Here is an 18,272-nt window from a genome sequence, read left to right on the forward strand (position 1 = left end):
AGAATGGGCACTTGGGCACAGCCCAGGAGGATCCCAAACTGAATACAGAACGCCATCGTCAGCAGGACAGGAGAGAGGGGATAAAAAAAACACTCACTTATCTCTTCCGGGTCGGAGCCTAACTTGAAAGGAACAGTAGACGGGCCGGTGGTCTGAGGTTTTGATTGAGCTGCAGCATCCGTACTTAACCACAAGGACGTCACCTCTCTGTCGACTCTTGTATATAATCCGGTCCTGCAGGATGAGAAAAGTAAGCGATTTTGTGTCTGTGTGAAACACGCCTCTCACAGCAACATCCACAAACACCTCGGCTCGGTGGGTAGCACTCTCTCTCTCGCCTCCGAGTCAGAAGATCGTGGGCTCAAGTCCCCGCTCCAATGACTTGAGCACAAAATCCAGGCTGACATTCCCAGTGCCAGTACTGAGGGAGCGCTGCACTGTCGGAGGTGCTGACTTTCGGATGAGATGTTAAACCGAGGCCCCGTCTGCCCTCTCAGGTGGACATAAAAGATCCCACGGCCAATTGGATGAGCAGGGGAGTTCTCCCTGATGTCCTGGCCAATATTTATCCCTCCACTAACATCTAAAAACATTATCTGATTATCTCATTGCTGTTTGTGGGATCTTGCTGTGCGCAAATTGGCTGTCGCATTTCCTACATTACAAGTTACTACACTTCAAAAGTACTTCATTTGCTGTAATTCGCTTTGGGACGTGCAGAGGTTGTATAAATGTACATTCTTTCCTTCAACTCTACTGTCCTGTTATTCCCTCCCCCCACACCCCGAGTTGAATGCTTGGCCAACACTCATTGCCGAGGCTTATACATGTAGAACGGCGGCTTAGGTGGGCTACTGGACTGGCTCCTGTGGAACCCGTACCCCAGTGAGAGGAGAGAGAGAGAAAATCCAACCCTACCCCAGTGAGAGGCTGGGGGGGTTGGTTATTAAAGCCAAGCCAGACAGTCCAGTTCACGGAACGATGCCCCACTTCAGATCAGTCAATTGAAGACCCGACAGTCTCATTGTGTTGGGATGGCCCAACACATCAGAAAATTTATTTCTATAGGACTCTGTCCCTCTACCGAACGCTCCGGGTCTGTAGACTCTGTCCCTCTACCGAACGCTCCGGGTCTATAGACTCTGTCCCTCTACCGAACGCTCCGGGTCTGTAGACTCTGTCCCTCTACCGAACGCTCCGGGTCTGTAGACTCTGTCCCTCTACCGAACACTCCGGGTCTGTAGACTCTGTCCCTCTACCGAACACTCCGGGTCTGTAGACTCTGTCCCTCTACTGAACACTCCGGGTCTGTAGACTCTGTCTCTCTACTGAACACTCCGGGTCTGTAGACTCTGTCCCTCTATCGAACACTCCGGGTCTGTAGACTCTGTCCCTCTACTGAACTCTCCGGGTCTGTAGACTCTGTCCCTCTACCGAACACTCCGGGTCTGTAGACTCTGTCCCTCTATCGAACACTCCGGGTCTGTAGACTCTGTCCCTCTACTGAACACTCCGGGTCTGTAGACTCTGTCCCTCTATCGAACGCTCCGGGTCTGTAGACTCTGTCCCTCTACTGAACGCTCCGGGTCTGTAGACTCTGTCCCTCTACCGAACACTCCGGGTCTGTAGACTCTGTCTCTCTACCGAACGCTCCGGGTCTGTAGACTCTGTCCCTCTACCGAACGCTCCGGGTCTGTAGACTCTGTCCCTCTACTGAACACTCCGGGTCTGTAGACTCTGTCTCTCTACTGAACGCTCCGGGTCTGTAGACTCTGTCCCTCTACTGAACACTCCGGGTCTGTAGACTCTGTCCCTCTACTGAACACTCCGGGTCTGTAGACTCTGTCCCTCTACTGAACACTCCGGGTCTGTAGACTCTGCCCCTCTACCGAACACTCCGGGTCTGTAGACTCTGTCCCTCTATCGAACGCTCCGGGTCTGTAGACTCTGTCCCTCTACTGAACACTCCGGGTCTGTAGACTCTGTCCCTCTACCGAACACTCCGGGTCTGTGGACTCTGTCCCTCTACCGAACGCTCCGGGTCTGTAGACTCTGTCCCTCCACCGAACACTCCGGGTCTGTAGACTCTGTCCCTCTACCGAACGCTCCGGGTCTGTAGACTCTGTCCCTCTACTGAACACTCCGGGTCTGTAGACTCTGTCCCTCTACTGAACACTCCGGGTCTGTAGACTCTGTCCCTCTACCGAACGCTCCGGGTCTGTAGACTCTGTCCCTCTACTGAACACTCCGGGTCTGTAGACTCTGTCCCTCTACTGAACGCTCCGGGTCTGTAGACTCTGTCCCTCTATCGAACGCTCCGGGTCTGTAGACTCTGTCCCTCTATCGAACGCTCCGGGTCTGTAGACTCTGTCCCTCTACTGAACACTCCGGGTCTGTAGACTCTGTCCCTCTACCGAACGCTCCGGGTCTGTAGACTCTGTCCCTCTACTGAACACTCCGGGTCTGTAGACTCTGTCCCTCTACTGAACGCTCCGGGTCTGTAGACTCTGTCCCTCTATCGAACGCTCCGGGTCTGTAGACTCTGTCCCTCTATCGAACGCTCCGGGTCTGTAGACTCTGTCCCTCTACTGAACACTCCGGGTCTGTAGACTCTGTCCCTCTACCGAACACTCCGGGTCTGTAGACTCTGTCCCTCTACTGAACACTCCGGAGGAAGGGTAGGCTTCCGTGTTGCCAGACTGTAACCAATTCAATCCTCCATAGCAGACTAGGCTGGTCTACCGTATTCCAGGGCACAGGTGATTACCGACCAGGCAGGCTGACTCACTGGGGACTGGGATTTGTCCCGGTCGCCTCCGAATAACTCAGCAGGACGAAGCCCCAGTGGGCAGGCAGTGGGAAGACACCCAGCGATCTGCTTGTTTTTGCCGGTGAAACTCTGGCAGACCCCCCTCCGCACACTGGGAGGCAGTTAACCCTGGGCTCCATCAACCTGTATCCACACTCCCTGTACTTACGAAGGACGGTCCCTGTGCGGAGAGTGCACACTCCGTATCGGCAAACGAGCCCCACAGGAGGGTGTGGATTTCTCAAATAGCTTGAATTGGAGACTCGAACATGTGGACGGGATTCCGTGTGGATCATAGAATCACACTGCACACAAGGAGGCCATTCGGCCCAGCGTGCCTGTGCCGGCTCTTTGAAAGAGCTATCCAATTAGTCCCATTCCCCTGCTCTTTCCCCGTAGTCCTGCAAATTTTTCCTTTTCAAGTATTTATCCAATTCCCTTTTGAAAGTTATTATTGAATCTGCTTCCACCGCCCTTTCAGGCAGCGCATTCCAGATCAGAACAACTCGCTGCGTAAAAAAATGTTTCCTCATCTCCCCTCTGGTTCTTTTGCCAGCTATCGTAAATCTGTGTCCTCTGGTTACCGACCCTCCTGCCAGTGGAAACAGTTTCTCCTTATTTACTCTATCAAAACCCTTCATGATTTTGAACACCTCGATTAAATCTCCCAATAACCTCCTCTGCTCCAAGGAGAACAATCCCAGCTTCTCCATCAAACACCCAGCTGACCAAAAAATGAACCATGGAGGGACCTGGGGAAAAGAGTGGTGAAAGGGGGGCAGCCTGCAGCAAGAGGCAACAGAATCAAACTCCTTGCATCACTTCATTACCGTATAGGAAGGAGTCCTTTTCTTGGCACTGCTGTCATACACGTCACATCCGATGTCAAACTTGTAGGTCGGCAGGAAATTTATTTCAGCTTCTTTGAACCCTTTGAAAATGGAGCCTGTGTAAGAAGGACACCAGGTGGTCAGTGAGCTGCTGAAATGTTTTGAACTGTTCTCTCTCCATCACTCGATACACCAGCTGTAGGCAGGAACGAGCAGCACTGTGATGGGCAGCCGCAGTCACATCTCCTGCCGACACTCACTGCCTCACATCACACACAAAGAACGGGCGATTTACTGGAGGGTGCTGGTGACCCCTGGAACCCGTACCCCAGTGAGAGTCAGTGTCCGTGGAACCCGTACCCCAGTGAGAGTCAGTGTCCGTGGAACCCGTACCCCAGTGAGAGTCAGTGTCCGTGGAACCCGTACCCCAGTGAGAGTCAGTGTCCGTGGGACCCGTACCACAGTGAGAGTCAGTGTCCGTGGGACCCGTACCCCAGTGAGACTCAGTGTCCGTGGGACCCGTACCCCAGTGAGAGTCAGTGTCCGTGGGACCCGTACCCCAGTGAGAGTCAGTGTCCGTGGAACCCGTACCCCAGTGAGAGTCAGTGTCCGTGGAACCCGTACCCCAGTGAGAGTCAGTGTCCGTGGGACCCGTACCCCAGTGAGAGTCAGTGTCCGTGGGACCCGTACCCCAGTGAGAGTCAGTGTCTGTGGGACCCGTACCCCAGTGAGAGTCAGTTTCTGTGGGACCCGTACCCCAGTGAGTCAGTGTCTGTGGGACCCGTACCCCAGTGAGAGTCAGTGTGTGTGGGACCCGTACCCCAGTGAGAGTCAGTGTCCGTGGAACCCGTACCCCAGTGAGTCAGTGTCTGTGGGACCCGTACCCCAGTGAGAGTCAGTGTCTGTGGGACCCGTACCCCAGTGAGAGTCAGTGTCTGTGGGACCCGTACCCCAGTGAGAGTCAGTGTCTGTGGGACCCGTACCCCAGTGAGAGTCAGTGTCTGTGGGACCCGTACCCCAGTGAGAGTCAGTGTCTGTGGGACCCGTACCCCAGTGAGAGTCAGTGTCTGTGGGACACGTACCCCAGTGAGAGTCAGTGTCTGTGGGACCCGTACCCCAGTGAGAGTCAGTGTCTGTGGGACCCGTACCCCAGTGAGAGTCAGTGTCTGTGGGACCCGTACCCCAGTGAGAGTCAGTGTCTGTGGGACCCGTACCCCAGTGAGAGTCAGTGTGTGTGGGACCCGTACCCCAGTGAGAGTCAGTGTGTGTGGGACCCGTACCCCAGTGAGAGTCAGTGTCTGTGGGACCCGTACCCCAGTGAGAGTCAGTGTCTGTGGGACCCGTACCCCAGTGAGAGTCAGTGTCTGTGGGACCCGTACCCCAGTGAGAGTCAGTGTCTGTGGGACCCGTACCCCAGTGAGAGTCAGTGTCTGTGGGACCCGTACCCCAGTGAGAGTCAGTGTCTGTGGGACCCGTACCCCAGTGAGAGTCAGTGTCTGTGGGACCCGTACCCCAGTGAGAGTCAGTGTCTGTGGGACCCGTACCCCAGTGAGAGTCAGTGTCTGTGGGACCCGTACCCCAGTGAGAGTCAGTGTCTGTGGGACCCGTACCCCAGTGAGAGTCAGTGTGTGTGGGACCCGTACCCCAGTGAGAGTCAGTGTCTGTGGGACCCGTACCCCAGTGAGAGTCAGTGTCTGTGGGACCCGTACCCCAGTGAGAGTCAGTGTCTGTGGAACCCGTACCCCAGTGAGAGTCAGTGTCTGTGGAACCCGTACCCCAGTGAGAGTCAGTGTCTGTGGAACCCGTACCCCAGTGAGAGTCAGTGTCTGTGGAACCCGTACCCCAGTGAGAGTCAGTGTCTGTGGGACCCGTACCCCAGTGAGAGTCAGTGTCTGTGGAACCCGTACCCCAGTGAGAGTCAGTGTCTGTGGGGCCCGTACCCCAGTGAGAGTCAGTGTCTGTGGGACCCGTACCCCAGTGAGAGTCAGTGTCTGTGGGGCCCGTACCCCAGTGAGAGTCGGTGTCTGTGGGGCCCGTACCCTGCCCAGTTGGTGGATGGTTCACAGACTGGTTCCTACCCTCCTGTAGTTTCTTGGTTAGCTCATCGTAGTGCAGGATGGAGCTGAGACTGTCCTTAGTGCCGCTGCGCAGGAGCTCATCGATCACTGCTCGTTTCACATCCAGCCGGAAGTTAAAGTCACCGAACCAGAAAACCTCGTCAAATCGGGTCGTCACGTCATCTACAGCAAGCGGACGGGGAAAACAGGTTAGAAAAATACCCGATTTTACCTCCTCCCTCCACGTTTTCTCCCTTTCTCTAAGGTGTGGACTCCCAAGCATGCTTACTCCCAAGTCAGAAGGGAGTGGTTCAAGCCCCACTCCAGGAGTCGATCCGGACCGATACTCCAGTGCAGTACTGAGGGATCGCTGCATTTGGGCCTTTTGGATGGGATGTTATATCGAGGCCCCGCCTGCCCTCTCAGGTGGATGTGAAAGATCCCACGGCCACTATTCAAAGAACTGTTCCAACCGTCCTACTACAACCCACACCACAGTTTATCGGGTCATTCAACTCAACTGCTGTTCGTGGGATCTTGCTGTGCACATGGTGGCGGCCACGTTTTCCTACGTAACAACAATGACTGCACTTCAAAAGTAATTCATGGACTGTGAAGAGCTTTGGGACGTCCTGAGGATGTGAAAGGCGCTACATTAATGCAAGTTCTTCTTTCTCTCAGTCCCACAAGTGCTGCCTGCTCTCCAGTAGATCGGCTTAAGGACCCAATCCTCATGTGTGAGCCTATACGGGGAAGTGATCAGCGGTGAGCGTGGGTCCAGGATGCTGCCCCCGAAACTCCCACCACACTCGCTGTTAACGAGGGCCTGTACTGGCACAGACCCCAGCAAAATCACCTCGAGTATCGGCAGGTCACTGGACCAAGGGGGGCACGACACCGACACATCGTCACCCACCCATCTAATCACCCACCCAACCACACACCAACAGGAGCCTGACAACCCTCCGAGATCGCTGCGCTCCTCCAATTCTGGCCTCTTGTCCATCCCCCACTTCCTTCACTCCACCATTGGCGGCCGTGCCTTCAGCTGCCTCGGCCCTAAGCTCTGGAATTCCCTCCCTAAACCCCTCCACCTCTCTCTCCTCCTTTAAAACCTACCTCTTTGACCAAGCTTTTGGTCATCTGTCCTAATATCTCCTCATGTGGCTTGGTGTTAAATTTTGTCTGATTTATGCTCCTGTGAAGTGCCTTGGAACGTTTTACTGGGTTAAAGACACTGGATAAACGGGAGTTGTTATTGTTTTAATCCCCAGCTGAGAAGCACGTGCTTCAGACAGCAGTGTCAGTCCACACTGCCAATCATTTACCCTTCGAATGCGGGTACTCACAGGGGTCAGATCTGTAGACGTTGGTGTCGGGCACGACCCTCGGCAGCGCCAGGGCTTCTATTGTTTTATTGTAGTCCAGCATCCTCTCATAAACCTTCCCTTGTCCAGCTGAACGAGAGAGAGAGAGATTGAAGTGAGTCAGTGCTGTATCACCGTTCCCTCCCTCCGCAGCACATCACTAAACCACACTGCCACCCACATTGTCTGCCCCACTGTCCCTCCACAGCACATCACTAAACCACACCTCCACCCACATTGTCTGCTCCACTGTCCCTCCACAAAACATCACTAAACCACACTGCCACCCACATTGTCTGCCCCACTGTCCCTCCGCAAAACATCACTAAACCACACTGCCACCCACATTGTCTGCCCCACTGTCCCTCCACAGCACATCACTAAACCACACTGCCACCCACATTGTCTGCCCCACTGTCCCTCCACAGCACATCACTAAACCACACTGCCACCCACATTGTCTGCTCCACTGTCCCTCCACAGCACATCACTAAACCACACTGCCACCCACATTGTCTGCTCCACTGTCCCTCCACAGCACATCACTAAACCACACTGCCACCCACATTGTCTGCTCCACTGTCCCTCCACAGCACATCACTAAACCACACTGCCACCCACATTGTCTGCCCCACTGTCCCTCCACAGCACATCACTAAACCACACTGCCACCCACATTGTCTGCTCCACTGTCCCTCCACAGCTCATCACTAAACCACACTGCCACCCACATTGTCTGCTCCACTGTCCCTCCACAGCTCATCGCTAAACCACACTGCCACCCACATTGTCTGCCCCACTCTCTCACTGCCCTCATCGGCCAAGATTTAATGGAGCTTTATAAAATGACGAAGGGCTTTGGAAGAATGAGTAGGTAACGACTATTTCCTTAGGTGTCGGCCGTGGCCCAGCGGGCAGCACTCTCGCCTCAGTCTGAAGGTCGTGGGTTCGAGCCCCACTCCAGAGACTTGAGCACAATATCCAGGCTGACGATCCCAGTGCAGTACTGAGGGAGTGTTGCACTGTCGGAGGTGCCGGCTTTTGTATGAGACGTTAAACCGAGGCTCCGTCTCCCTCTCGGGTAGACGTAAAAGATCCCTTGGCACTATTTCGAAGAAGAGCAGGGGAGTTCTCCCCGGAGTCCTGGCCAATATTTATCCCTCAATCAAGACCACTAAAAAATGATATGGTCATTATCACATTACCGTTTATGGGATCTTGCTGTGCGCAAAATGGCTGCCGTGTTTCCTACATTACAACAGTGACTACACTTCAAAAAGTACTTCATTGGCTGTGAAATGCTTTGGGACGTCCTGAGGTTGTGAAAGGCGCTATATAAATGCAAGCCCTTTCTTTCTCTCTCTGGTTGAGCAGTCGGTGACGAGGGGCCATCAATTCCCGCTCGACCATTTACCTCAGCCCCCTCCTCTTAAAAACCTCCACATGCTTTTGAAGCTCGAGTTCTGTATCCCCTCGCTCCGATTGGTTACCTCTCCTCTTCCTAACCTTGCGCCGTGGCCCTCGGCCCGGGTTCAAAATCGAGTGAGAAACTGATTCTGGGAAACTTACAGGTAAAGTGAGAAGTAATGAAGAGGAAGGATGTCCCAAAAATAGTGAAGGCAATCCCCACGGCTCCTTTCGTCTTGATCTGGGAGACGATGCGCGTCGTCACCGTTGCCTGCTCTACCACTGAGGGAGGGACACGAGGCACATTCAGTAAACCTTCAAACCGGATACTCTCCACGCACATATTCTACCCAACGCAGAACAAAATGGTACAATTACTTTTAAATATATATGTTCCAGGAGCAACTTTGAGCTTCTAATCAAATCTCAGTTCACAAACCATCACATCGCCGCCTGACATGCAGAAACATCAAGTGATCACTTACAGGTCATCACTCTCCTCCACAATCAGTAATTCTTCAGTGAATGAGGGAGCTGCGAGGTTTCACATTCCCTTTACCATTCGGGCCTGGGCTCAAACCGGGTGTGAAAGACCAACACTTTCTGCGGTGTAATGAGTCCAGGGGAGTCTCGGTAGATCCAGTTTCAAATTGGCACGAGCCCACAGCACAAACCTCTCACAATCTTGCTTTACTCTGTATCTAACCCGTGCTGTACCTGCCCTGGGAGTGTTTGATGGGACAGTGTAGAGGGAGCTTTACTCTGTATCTAACCCGTGCTGTACCTGCCCTGGGAGTGTTTGATGGGACAGTGTAGAGGGAGCTTTACTCTGTATCTAACCCGTGCTGTACCTGCCCTGGGAGTGTTTGATGGGACAGTGTAGAGGGAGCTTTACTCTGTATCTAACCCGTGCTGTACCTGCCCTGGGAGTGTTTGATGGGACAGTGTAGAGGGAGCTTTACTCTGTATCTAACCCGTGCTGTACCTGATCTGGGAGTGTTTGAAGCTGACATTTTGTCCTCCTCTTCAGCTGGAGGTGTTGGCTTCTCACTGGGACATGCGAGTGTGTACATTCTACATCAAGTGAATTTGACTCCTGACACTCATTGCATGTGGGATCTTTATAACCAAAGAGGAGGTTTTTATTCTGTCCGCCTGAGCTGGGTTTGAACCCTGGTCCTGGTGCTGATGTCTAACCCACTGAAAGCTCCAGTCCCCGTTACATGGTAATAAACATCAGGTCTTAATAGAAACGGAAAATGCTGGAAACACTCGGCAGGTCAGGCAGCATTCGTGGAGAGAGAGAAACCGAGTTAATGTTTCAGAATGGTTCTGATGAAAGGTCATCGACCTGAAACATTAACTCGGTTTCTCTCTCCACACGATGCTGCCTGACCTGCTGAGTGTTTCCAGTATTTTCTGCGTCTATTTTCAGATTTCCAGCTTTTGTATCAGTTCTTAATGTTTGGTGACTATTAGGAGGGAGTGGCACTGGCCCTCGAATCCACAGAACCCACCTGAGCAGAACCAGATGAGGTCTCTCCTGATGAACACAGAGAGCTGCAGGACTCCGTGTGCTGCAGAATACAGCAAGACAAAGTGAGGCCCCAGGATTTCCTGCAGGCGAATCTCCCATTCTCTCCTTCACAAACACAAAAGCACAAGTCAGTCATTCAGGGAGTGGCCCTCAAACACAGCAGCGCTAAGACAAGAATGTAGAAATCCGGCAGCGACCGCTGCCCCCAGCTCGGCAAGGCAAACCATCCCCAAGGTCCCTTCAGACCTGGAAGGCCTCTAGTGCCCCCACGGTTGGAGCTGGGCTGGGTGGCGGTGGGAGGGGAGACTCAGCCGGAGTTGCCGACCCTGTCCAGCCACTGCTGCTGGGAAGAGCACGTGGGCGGTATCTGGGTGAGCAGAGGATCGGCTGAACTGAGGGTCGCTCAATGACTCAAGGAGAGGAGAAAGAGAGAGAGGGAGAAAGAAAATAACGATGCCAGACTAGCAGTGTGGCAAATCAGAGGCAGTGGAGGGCTGAGGGGTAGAGCTGGGTGTTGTCAGTGTACACGTGGGACGTGACACGTTTTCGGATGATGTTGCCGAGGGGCAGCACGTGGATGAGAAACAGGAGGGGATCAAGGACAGATCCTTGGGGACTGCAGAGGGGTAATATTCCCTCAGAACTGCACTGGAGTGCCAGCCTGGATTTTGTGCTCGAGTCTCTGCAGTGGGACCTGAACCCACGACCTTCTGACTCGGGTGAGCGTACTGCCCACCGAGCCATGGCCGACACCTGAATGACCGAATCACCCCGCTGACACTCGCTGCCTGGGGTCACACATGAAGAACGGTCACCGGGGTGAGGTTCTGGACAGAAGCTGACCGTCAGAACCAGACAAGAGTCACGGCATATTGGAAAGGATGGTGTGGGCGGGAGGTGGGGAGGTGGGGGGTGAGGATATGGGGCAAGAGAAGAAATGAGAAACAGCCAGAAATGGGATCAGGTGGAGTCTGACGTTGAGGTCACATTACCTGTCTGGAATCCCTTCCTGACTGCCGATGACATACAAATCCTGGGTGTAGGGAGAGTCGCAGGGCAGGAGAAGGTCATCCAGTTGATCTGGGAGCTCCTGTGGAAGAATGAAAACAGCACCAGTTAAACCAGGCTCACTCCCTACAGCAAAACCGGATCAGATCGAACCACCCAGCAAACTCTCGGGGGTTGGATTGGTTAGGTGTCCCACCCAGTTTGGGGGGGGGGGGGTAGAGGGGCCTGGAGCAGGGAGGTCCCACATTCAATCCCCTGGCCTGAGAGCCCGGTTATTTAACCTCAATCGAGGCAGGAGTAAGGAAGAAAGAGAAAGACAGAAAAAGAAAGAACTTGCATTTTCTATATCGCCTTTCACGGCCTCAGGACGTCCCAAAGCGCTTTACAGCCAATGAAGTACTTTTTTGAAATGTAGTCACTGTTGTAATGTAGGAAACACGGCAGCCAATTTGCGCACAGCAAGATCCCACAAACATCAATGAGATAATGAGCAGATAATGTTTTTTTTTAAATGTTGTTGGTTGAGGGATAAATATTGGCCAGGACACCGGGGAGAACTCCCCTGCTCTTCTTCGAACAGTGGATAGTGACGTGGGATCTTTTACATCCACCTGAAAGGGCAGACGGGGCCTCAGTTTAACATCTCATACGAAAGACGGCATCTCTGACAGTGCAGCGCTCCCTCAGTTCTGCACTGGGAGTGTCGGCCTGGATTATGTGCTCAAGTCCCTGGAGTGGGACTTGAACCCACGACCTTCTGACTCAGAGGCGAGAGAGAGTGCTGCCCCTCTGAGCCACGGCTGACACCTTAATAGAGACGCTGCAATTGGCCTTTTAAACGGGCAGGCAAAAAAAAAAACAATTGCCCAGGGCTCTCGGAATCTAGTGGCACCCGCTGGAAAGTGGGTGGGTGTGGATATGGAATGAGGACAGGGACAAGCTTGGCTGCGATGCCCTTCATGATCGCATAGCTTTCAAAGAGAAAATTGAGAAATGAAGAAAAAAAATATGATTTGATCAGCTCCGTGCTCTGAATGTACCAAGACAATAATTATACCACATGAGAACAACTAGCATTTATACAGCACCTTTAACATGGCAAAACCTCCCACGGTGCTCCATGGGAGCGTAAGTCAGACAAATTTTGACACCGAGCCGCATAAGCAGATATTAGGGCAGGTGACCAAAAGCTTGGTCAAAGAGATAATAAGGAGGAGAGAGAGGCGGAGAGGTTTAGGGAGGGAATTCCAGAGCTTAGGGCCCAGGCAGCTGAAGGCACGGCCGCCAATGGTGGAACGATTAAAATTGGGGATGTGCAAGAGGCCAGAATTGGAGGAGCGCAGAGATCTCGGAGGGTTGTAGGGCTGGAGGAGGTTACAGAGATAGGGAGGGGGGGCGAGGCCGTGGAGGGATTTGAACACAAGGATGAGAATTTTAAAACGAAGGCATTGCTGGACCGGGAGCCGATGTAGGTGAGCGAGCACATTTCACGGGTTTGCAGGCAGGCCTCCAGGCCCAGCTCCCTCTGCTCACTGCCTGTGGGGACAGCGCCAATCCGCCACGGCCACCAGTTGCACGGTGCCTTCGGCCACTGTTGGCGTCGTGGCAGCGGCGGCATTGCCCGGTAGAATAGAGGAGCACCTCTCAATGCCTCCCACGGGGCTTTGGGTCTGGGGCACCAGGACTCAGGAGACCACACATAGACCGACAGGCCCCCCAGAGGGATTGATCCCAATGTCACAGGGTCACCGATCAGGCGCCGTCATCTAAATCAGGTCTGGGACTCCGCAGGGCACAACCTGGAAACCAGCACTCCCACAGCCAACCTGTGCCTAACTCCTAGGGTCACCAACCCTCCAGCATTGGTCTGAGGTCTCCAGGAATTGCAGATTAATCTTCAGGACGATGCTGCGAGCAAAATCCAGGGAGATAAATTATAGGGAGTAGAAAAGAAAATCTGCATTTTTTTTTCATTTGTTTTGATCACTTCCATTTATTAATTATAAAAATATTGGAGATGGGGGAAAAAGGCTGTTTGACTGACAGTCAAGAATCAGCCGATTGGGTAACGGAAGGTTTGTTCGCTTTCCAATTGGCCATATCCTGAGAGGCTGGACGTGTCAGGCGACCAATGGTGGGAGTGTGGGGGCAGGGCACTGTGATGATGGATGTGTCGAGCAACCAATAGTGGGAGTGAGGGGGAAGGGCACTGTGATGATGGATGTGTCGAGCGACCAATGGTGGGAGTGAGGGGGAAGGGCACTGTGATGATGGATGTGTCGAGCGACCAATAGTGGGAGTGAGGGGGAAGGGCACTGTGATGATGGATGTGTCGAGCGACCAATGGTGGGAGTGAGGGGGAAGGGCACTGTGATGATGGATGTGTCGAGCGACCAATAGTGGGAGTGAGGGGGCAGGGCACCGTGATGATGGACATATTGGGCGACCAATGGTGGGAGTGTGGGGGCGGTGTGGTTGATGGCAGGAGGTAATGTGATGAAATCTCCAGGAATACGTCTAGAGTTGGCAACCCTACTTCCCCCCCACCCCAGGCTAATTTTCTCCCCTCCTGCAAGGTGCTAACTCATGCTGAGGTCTGATTCATGGTTGCCCTGGTAACTTGCCAAAGGGGTCATTCTTCAGGCGCGAGTCTAGAAAGTGACATCTGGCAAATTATTTGACCCCGGGGGCCATCGTCACTTTATTTGATCCTCCTGCAATGCCTGCAGACATAGGCCTTCCAACCGGGAGGGGTGGGGGGAGTCACTGGACAGGGTTCCCAACTTTTTAAAAAATTCGTTCCTGGGATGTGGGCGTCGCTGGCGAGGCCGGCATTTATTGCCCATCCCTAATTGCCCTTGAGAAGGTGGTGGTGAGCTGCCTTCTTGAACCGCTGCAGTCCGTGTGGTGACGGTTCTCCCACAGTGCTGTTAGGAAGGGAGTTCCAGGATTTTGACCCAGCGACGATGAAGGAACGGCGATATATTTCCAAGTCGGGATGGTGTGTGACTTGGAGGGGAACGTTCAGGTGGTGTTGTTCCCATGTGCCTGCTGCCCTTGTCCTTCCAGGTGGTAGAGGTCGTGGGTTTGGGAGGTGCTGTTGAAGAAGCCTTGGCGAGTTGCTGCAGTGTATCCTGTGGATGGTGCACACTGCAGCCACAGTGCGCCGGTGGTGAAGGGAGTGAATGTTTAGGGTGGTGGATGGGGTGCCAATCAAGCGGGCTGCTTTGTTCTGGATGGTGTCGAGCTTCTTGAGTGTTGGTGGAGCTGCACTCATCCAAGCAAGTGGAGAGTATTCCATCACACTCCTGACTTGCGCCTTGTAGATGGTGGAAAGGCATTGGGGAGTCAGGAGGTGAGTCACTCGCCGCAGAATACCCAGCCTCTGACCTGCTCTTGTAGCCACAGTATTTATATGACTGGTCCAGTTAAGTTTCTGGTCAATGGTGACCCCCAGGTTGTTGATGGTGGGGGATTCGGCGATGGTAATGCCGTTGAATGTCAAGGGGAGGTGGTTAGACTCTCTCTTGTTGGAGATGGTCATTGTCTGGCGCGAATGTTACTTGCCACTTACGAGCCCAAGCCTGGATGTTGTCCAGGTCTTGCTGCATGTGGGCTTGGACTGCTACATTATTTGAGGGGTTGCGAATGGAACTGAACACTGTGCAATCATCAGCGAACATCCCCATTTCTGACCTTATGATGGAGGGAAGGTCATTGATGAAGCAGCTGAAGATGGTTGGGCCATCTGGTTTGCTCATTCCTGAACCTGAGTATACCCGCAGCAGCCGGGATCAGCAGAGACCCGAGACTGAACCTCGGGGGGTGGGGGGGAACGCCCTGATCTGGACCGCTCGACAACACTTTGCTTTAACCAGCTGAGCCGTACAGAGAGAGCTACGATTGGGAAAGAGCAGGGAAATGGGTCCAATTGGAAAGCTCTTCCAAAAAGCCGGCACAGGCACGATGGGCTGAGTGGCCTCCCCCTGTGCTGTACCTACTATGATACTCTCTAATTGGGCGGTTTCCCCCTCCGCACAAGGGGTCAGCTCAGTAACCATGTCAACCGGTTTTATCACAGCTCCATGTTGTGGGGAAAAGGCCAAGTGAAGTTTCCTCTCCCCAGGGGGCTTTGCCTGTGGTCTTGGTCTCTCGCTCTGTTAACCCCCAGCACCTCGAGGGTTACAGTTACTCACCTTTTGGCCCTGCATGTTCCAGGTGCTGATAAACACTCGGATCCTTCGTTCAGGAAAATAACGGTCCAGTTCACTGGCTCCCAACAGCGCCCCACTGGCCAGGAGACTGCCCTCCAGGTAACTCCTGTAGATATACAGAGGTAGGTGTTAAAGTCCAGACACGGGACTGCGTTTCCTGCAGCTTCTGTCTCACTGTCACAGTCTCTCTTGGTTTCCCAAGCTCCAAATATTCCTTCCCACACACCCTTCTTCCTCTCTGAGTCTTCACGCTCTTGACATCAAGATCATTAGTAACCCACAAGGCTACGGACCAAGAGCTGGAAAGTGGGATTAGGCTCGATAGCTCTTTCTCGGCCGGCACAGATAGAATGGGCCGAATGGCCTCTTTCTGTGCTGTAAATTTGTATGATTTCTGTGAAGACCCATCACACGCTGTCTCCGACTCCCATCCTGGGAGCCCAGAACCGTGCCGTTCCTCACTGCCCTCCCTCAGTCGTCCCTTCCTTCTGCAACTGACAAGATATAAAACCCAAACTGCGCTTCTCTCAAACACCTCGTCTCTGCCCCATCATTTCAAGCTTTGTGTCCCTCACCCGAGTAGAGATGGGATCTGGGAAAAGGACAGTCACGTCGAACAGAGACGGTGCCAGTGAGAGCAGCACAATGCTGGAGTCAAAAGGAGCCCTGATGGTATGTTCCTGTGTGAACACACTCCCTAACCCTAATGCAGTGTTCAGGACAAAGGTGCAGGGCACCAGGGGAAGGGCCCAGTTCCACAGGGCAGGGCACCAGGGGAAGGGCCCAGTCCCACAGGGCAGGGCACCAGGGGAAGGGCCCAGTCCCACAGGGCAGGGCACCAGGGGAAGGGCCCAGTTCCACAGGGCAGGGCACCAGGGGAAGGGTCCAGTCCCACAGGGCAGGCCACCAGGGGTAGGGCCCAGTCCCACAGGGCAGGGCACCAGGGGAAGGGCCCAGTCCCACAGGGCAGGGCACCAGGGGAAGGGCCCAGTCCCACAGGGCAGGGCACCAGGGGAAGGGCCCAGTCCCACAGGGCAGGGCACCAGGGGAAGGGCCCAGTCCCACAGGGCAGGGCACCAGGGGAAGGGCCCAGTTCCACAGGGCAGGGCACCAGGGGAAGGGCCCAGTCCCACAGGGCAGGGCACCAGGGGTAGGGCCCAGTCCCACAGGGCAGGGCACCAGGGGAAGGGCCCAGTTCCACAGGGCAGGGCACCAGGGGAAGGGCCCAGTTCCACAGGGCAGGGCACCAGCAGGTTTTAAAGAATAAAAAGACAAGATAAATGTGAGCGCAGTGGTTAGGTGACACCGGACAGTGCAATGAACCATGGTAATACCACTGGGCTCACTATTTTCTCCGTGTTTTCCTGCACTGTGCTGCAGAGGTGTATGAACGGTCACTAAATGGTTAACATTTCTACCACATTTCTACCTACAACACACAGGAAAATTGGCACAGACAGAATGACAGTAAGAAAAGGAAGAACTGGCATTTATATAGCGCCTTTCACATCCTCAGGACGTCCCAAAGTGCTTTACAACCAATAAATTACTTTTGAAGTGCAGTCACTGTTGTAATGTAGGAAACGCAGCAGCCAATTTGCACACAGCAAAATCCCACAAACAGCAATGAGATAAAATGACCAGATAACCTGTTTTAGTGATGTTGGTTGAGGGATAAATATTGACACCAGGGAGAACTCCCCTGCTCTTCTTTGAAATAGTGGCCATGGGATCTTTTACATCCTCCTGAGGGGGCAGTCGGGACTCGGTTTAGCGTCTCGTCCGAAAGGCGGCCCCTCCGACAGACAGAAGGTGCAGACGAGGAGTACAAAGCTGCCCTACACGGCTAAGAGGATTCAACAGAAGTTATTACTCAGTCACCACCCCCGCCCCTTTCATCAGGGAGAGCCCCTACCTCTTCCGTAGATCCTCTGAGCGGACGGGAAACAAGGCGCTGACTGAAGGACTCATGGAGAAAGACGATCCGCTGTCCTCCGAGACCTGGGATAGGACGGGGAGATCGCTGCCCTGGCTCGTCATCTCTCTCCGAGTCACGTGAATGTAATCCACATAATCCAGGTCTATCCGATTACTGCTCCTTCCTGTCGACGAGTCCAAGTCAATGACTAGGGGTGGAAGCGGCTGGCTTGGCACCACAGGGGGCAGCCTCCTCTTGTTGGACGGCACTGCCAAACTGAGGCCTTTGCGGTGCTTGGAGTCTGAGTACACAGGGCTGTTGCGGTACTTTGCGATGCTGCCAGCCGACTCGCTGGTGTCGCACTCTCGCATGCTGCTGCTGGTACTGCTGCTGGTACTGCTACTGCTGCTGCTGAGGGGGAGCCTCTCGGAGGCCACAGCAGACCTGCCTTGGAGACACGGCACGGGGGAGCCAGAGAGATTGCCGTACAGGGAGCCGCAGGAAGAATCTGTGTCGACAGGCTCGGGCGAGCTGTCCTCGCTGTTCCTGACCCTCCCCTGGCGGACCGTCAGCTTGCCCTGCCGCCGAGGCTTGGGTCTCGGTGGGGGTCTCGGCGCAAAGGCCGCTTCCAGTCCTTGGACCCCGTGCCCCAGCTCCTCGGGGGGACGCTTCAGAGTATCGCTGAGAAACGGCGCCGAGTGCTCCTTGTCCTGTGGTGTGCTGCTCCTGGATTCTGAGCCTGTCCGGGGTGCGACGGTCGAGCTCGATGCACTGGGGACGGACAAGTTGGTCTGATCGCCCATTCTCATCCAACAGCTGCGGTGCTTGGCAAGCAAAGCGTCCGAGAGCGACCTATCATTAATAACCGTCCCGGGTCGGAAAAACCCTTAAAGGCGTCCTGTTCCCGTTGCGAGCGAGCTGCTGCATCCCTTGGCTTCCGCGGAGGAACGATGGGAGGGATCAGCGGCAGGAGGAGGTGGAGTGGAGTCCTGATCGATCTCTCAGAGTTCCGTCCAAGACCCTGTGAGGTAACACCTGCAGTAAAACAACCAAAACTGTGATCGGGGAGATTATGAACGGACGGTGTTAAATTTAAATACACAAAGTCTTAAAAAACAAGTGAAG

General features: G+C 54.1%; 1 protein-coding gene across 1 annotated transcript in view; it reads right to left on the reverse strand.

Annotated features, from left to right (window-relative positions):
- inpp5e (inositol polyphosphate-5-phosphatase E) overlaps positions 1-18,272 on the reverse strand; it is a 29,542-nt gene that overhangs the window by 3,143 nt on the left and 8,127 nt on the right. Inside the window, exons 3-11 of the mRNA XM_067969991.1 lie at positions 17,145-18,182; positions 15,212-15,335; positions 11,000-11,097; positions 9,988-10,112; positions 8,633-8,752; positions 7,046-7,153; positions 5,718-5,879; positions 3,640-3,755; positions 98-234 (exon numbers count right to left, since the gene is read on the reverse strand). Coding sequence (XP_067826092.1) covers positions 98-234; positions 3,640-3,755; positions 5,718-5,879; positions 7,046-7,153; positions 8,633-8,752; positions 9,988-10,112; positions 11,000-11,097; positions 15,212-15,335; positions 17,145-17,956 — 1,802 coding nt within the window. The 5' untranslated portion in view covers positions 17,957-18,182. The remainder of the gene's footprint in view (positions 1-97; positions 235-3,639; positions 3,756-5,717; positions 5,880-7,045; positions 7,154-8,632; positions 8,753-9,987; positions 10,113-10,999; positions 11,098-15,211; positions 15,336-17,144; positions 18,183-18,272) is intronic.

This window comes from Heptranchias perlo, chromosome 31 (assembly GCF_035084215.1).
Source record: "Heptranchias perlo isolate sHepPer1 chromosome 31, sHepPer1.hap1, whole genome shotgun sequence".
NCBI lineage: Eukaryota > Metazoa > Chordata > Chondrichthyes > Hexanchiformes > Hexanchidae > Heptranchias > Heptranchias perlo.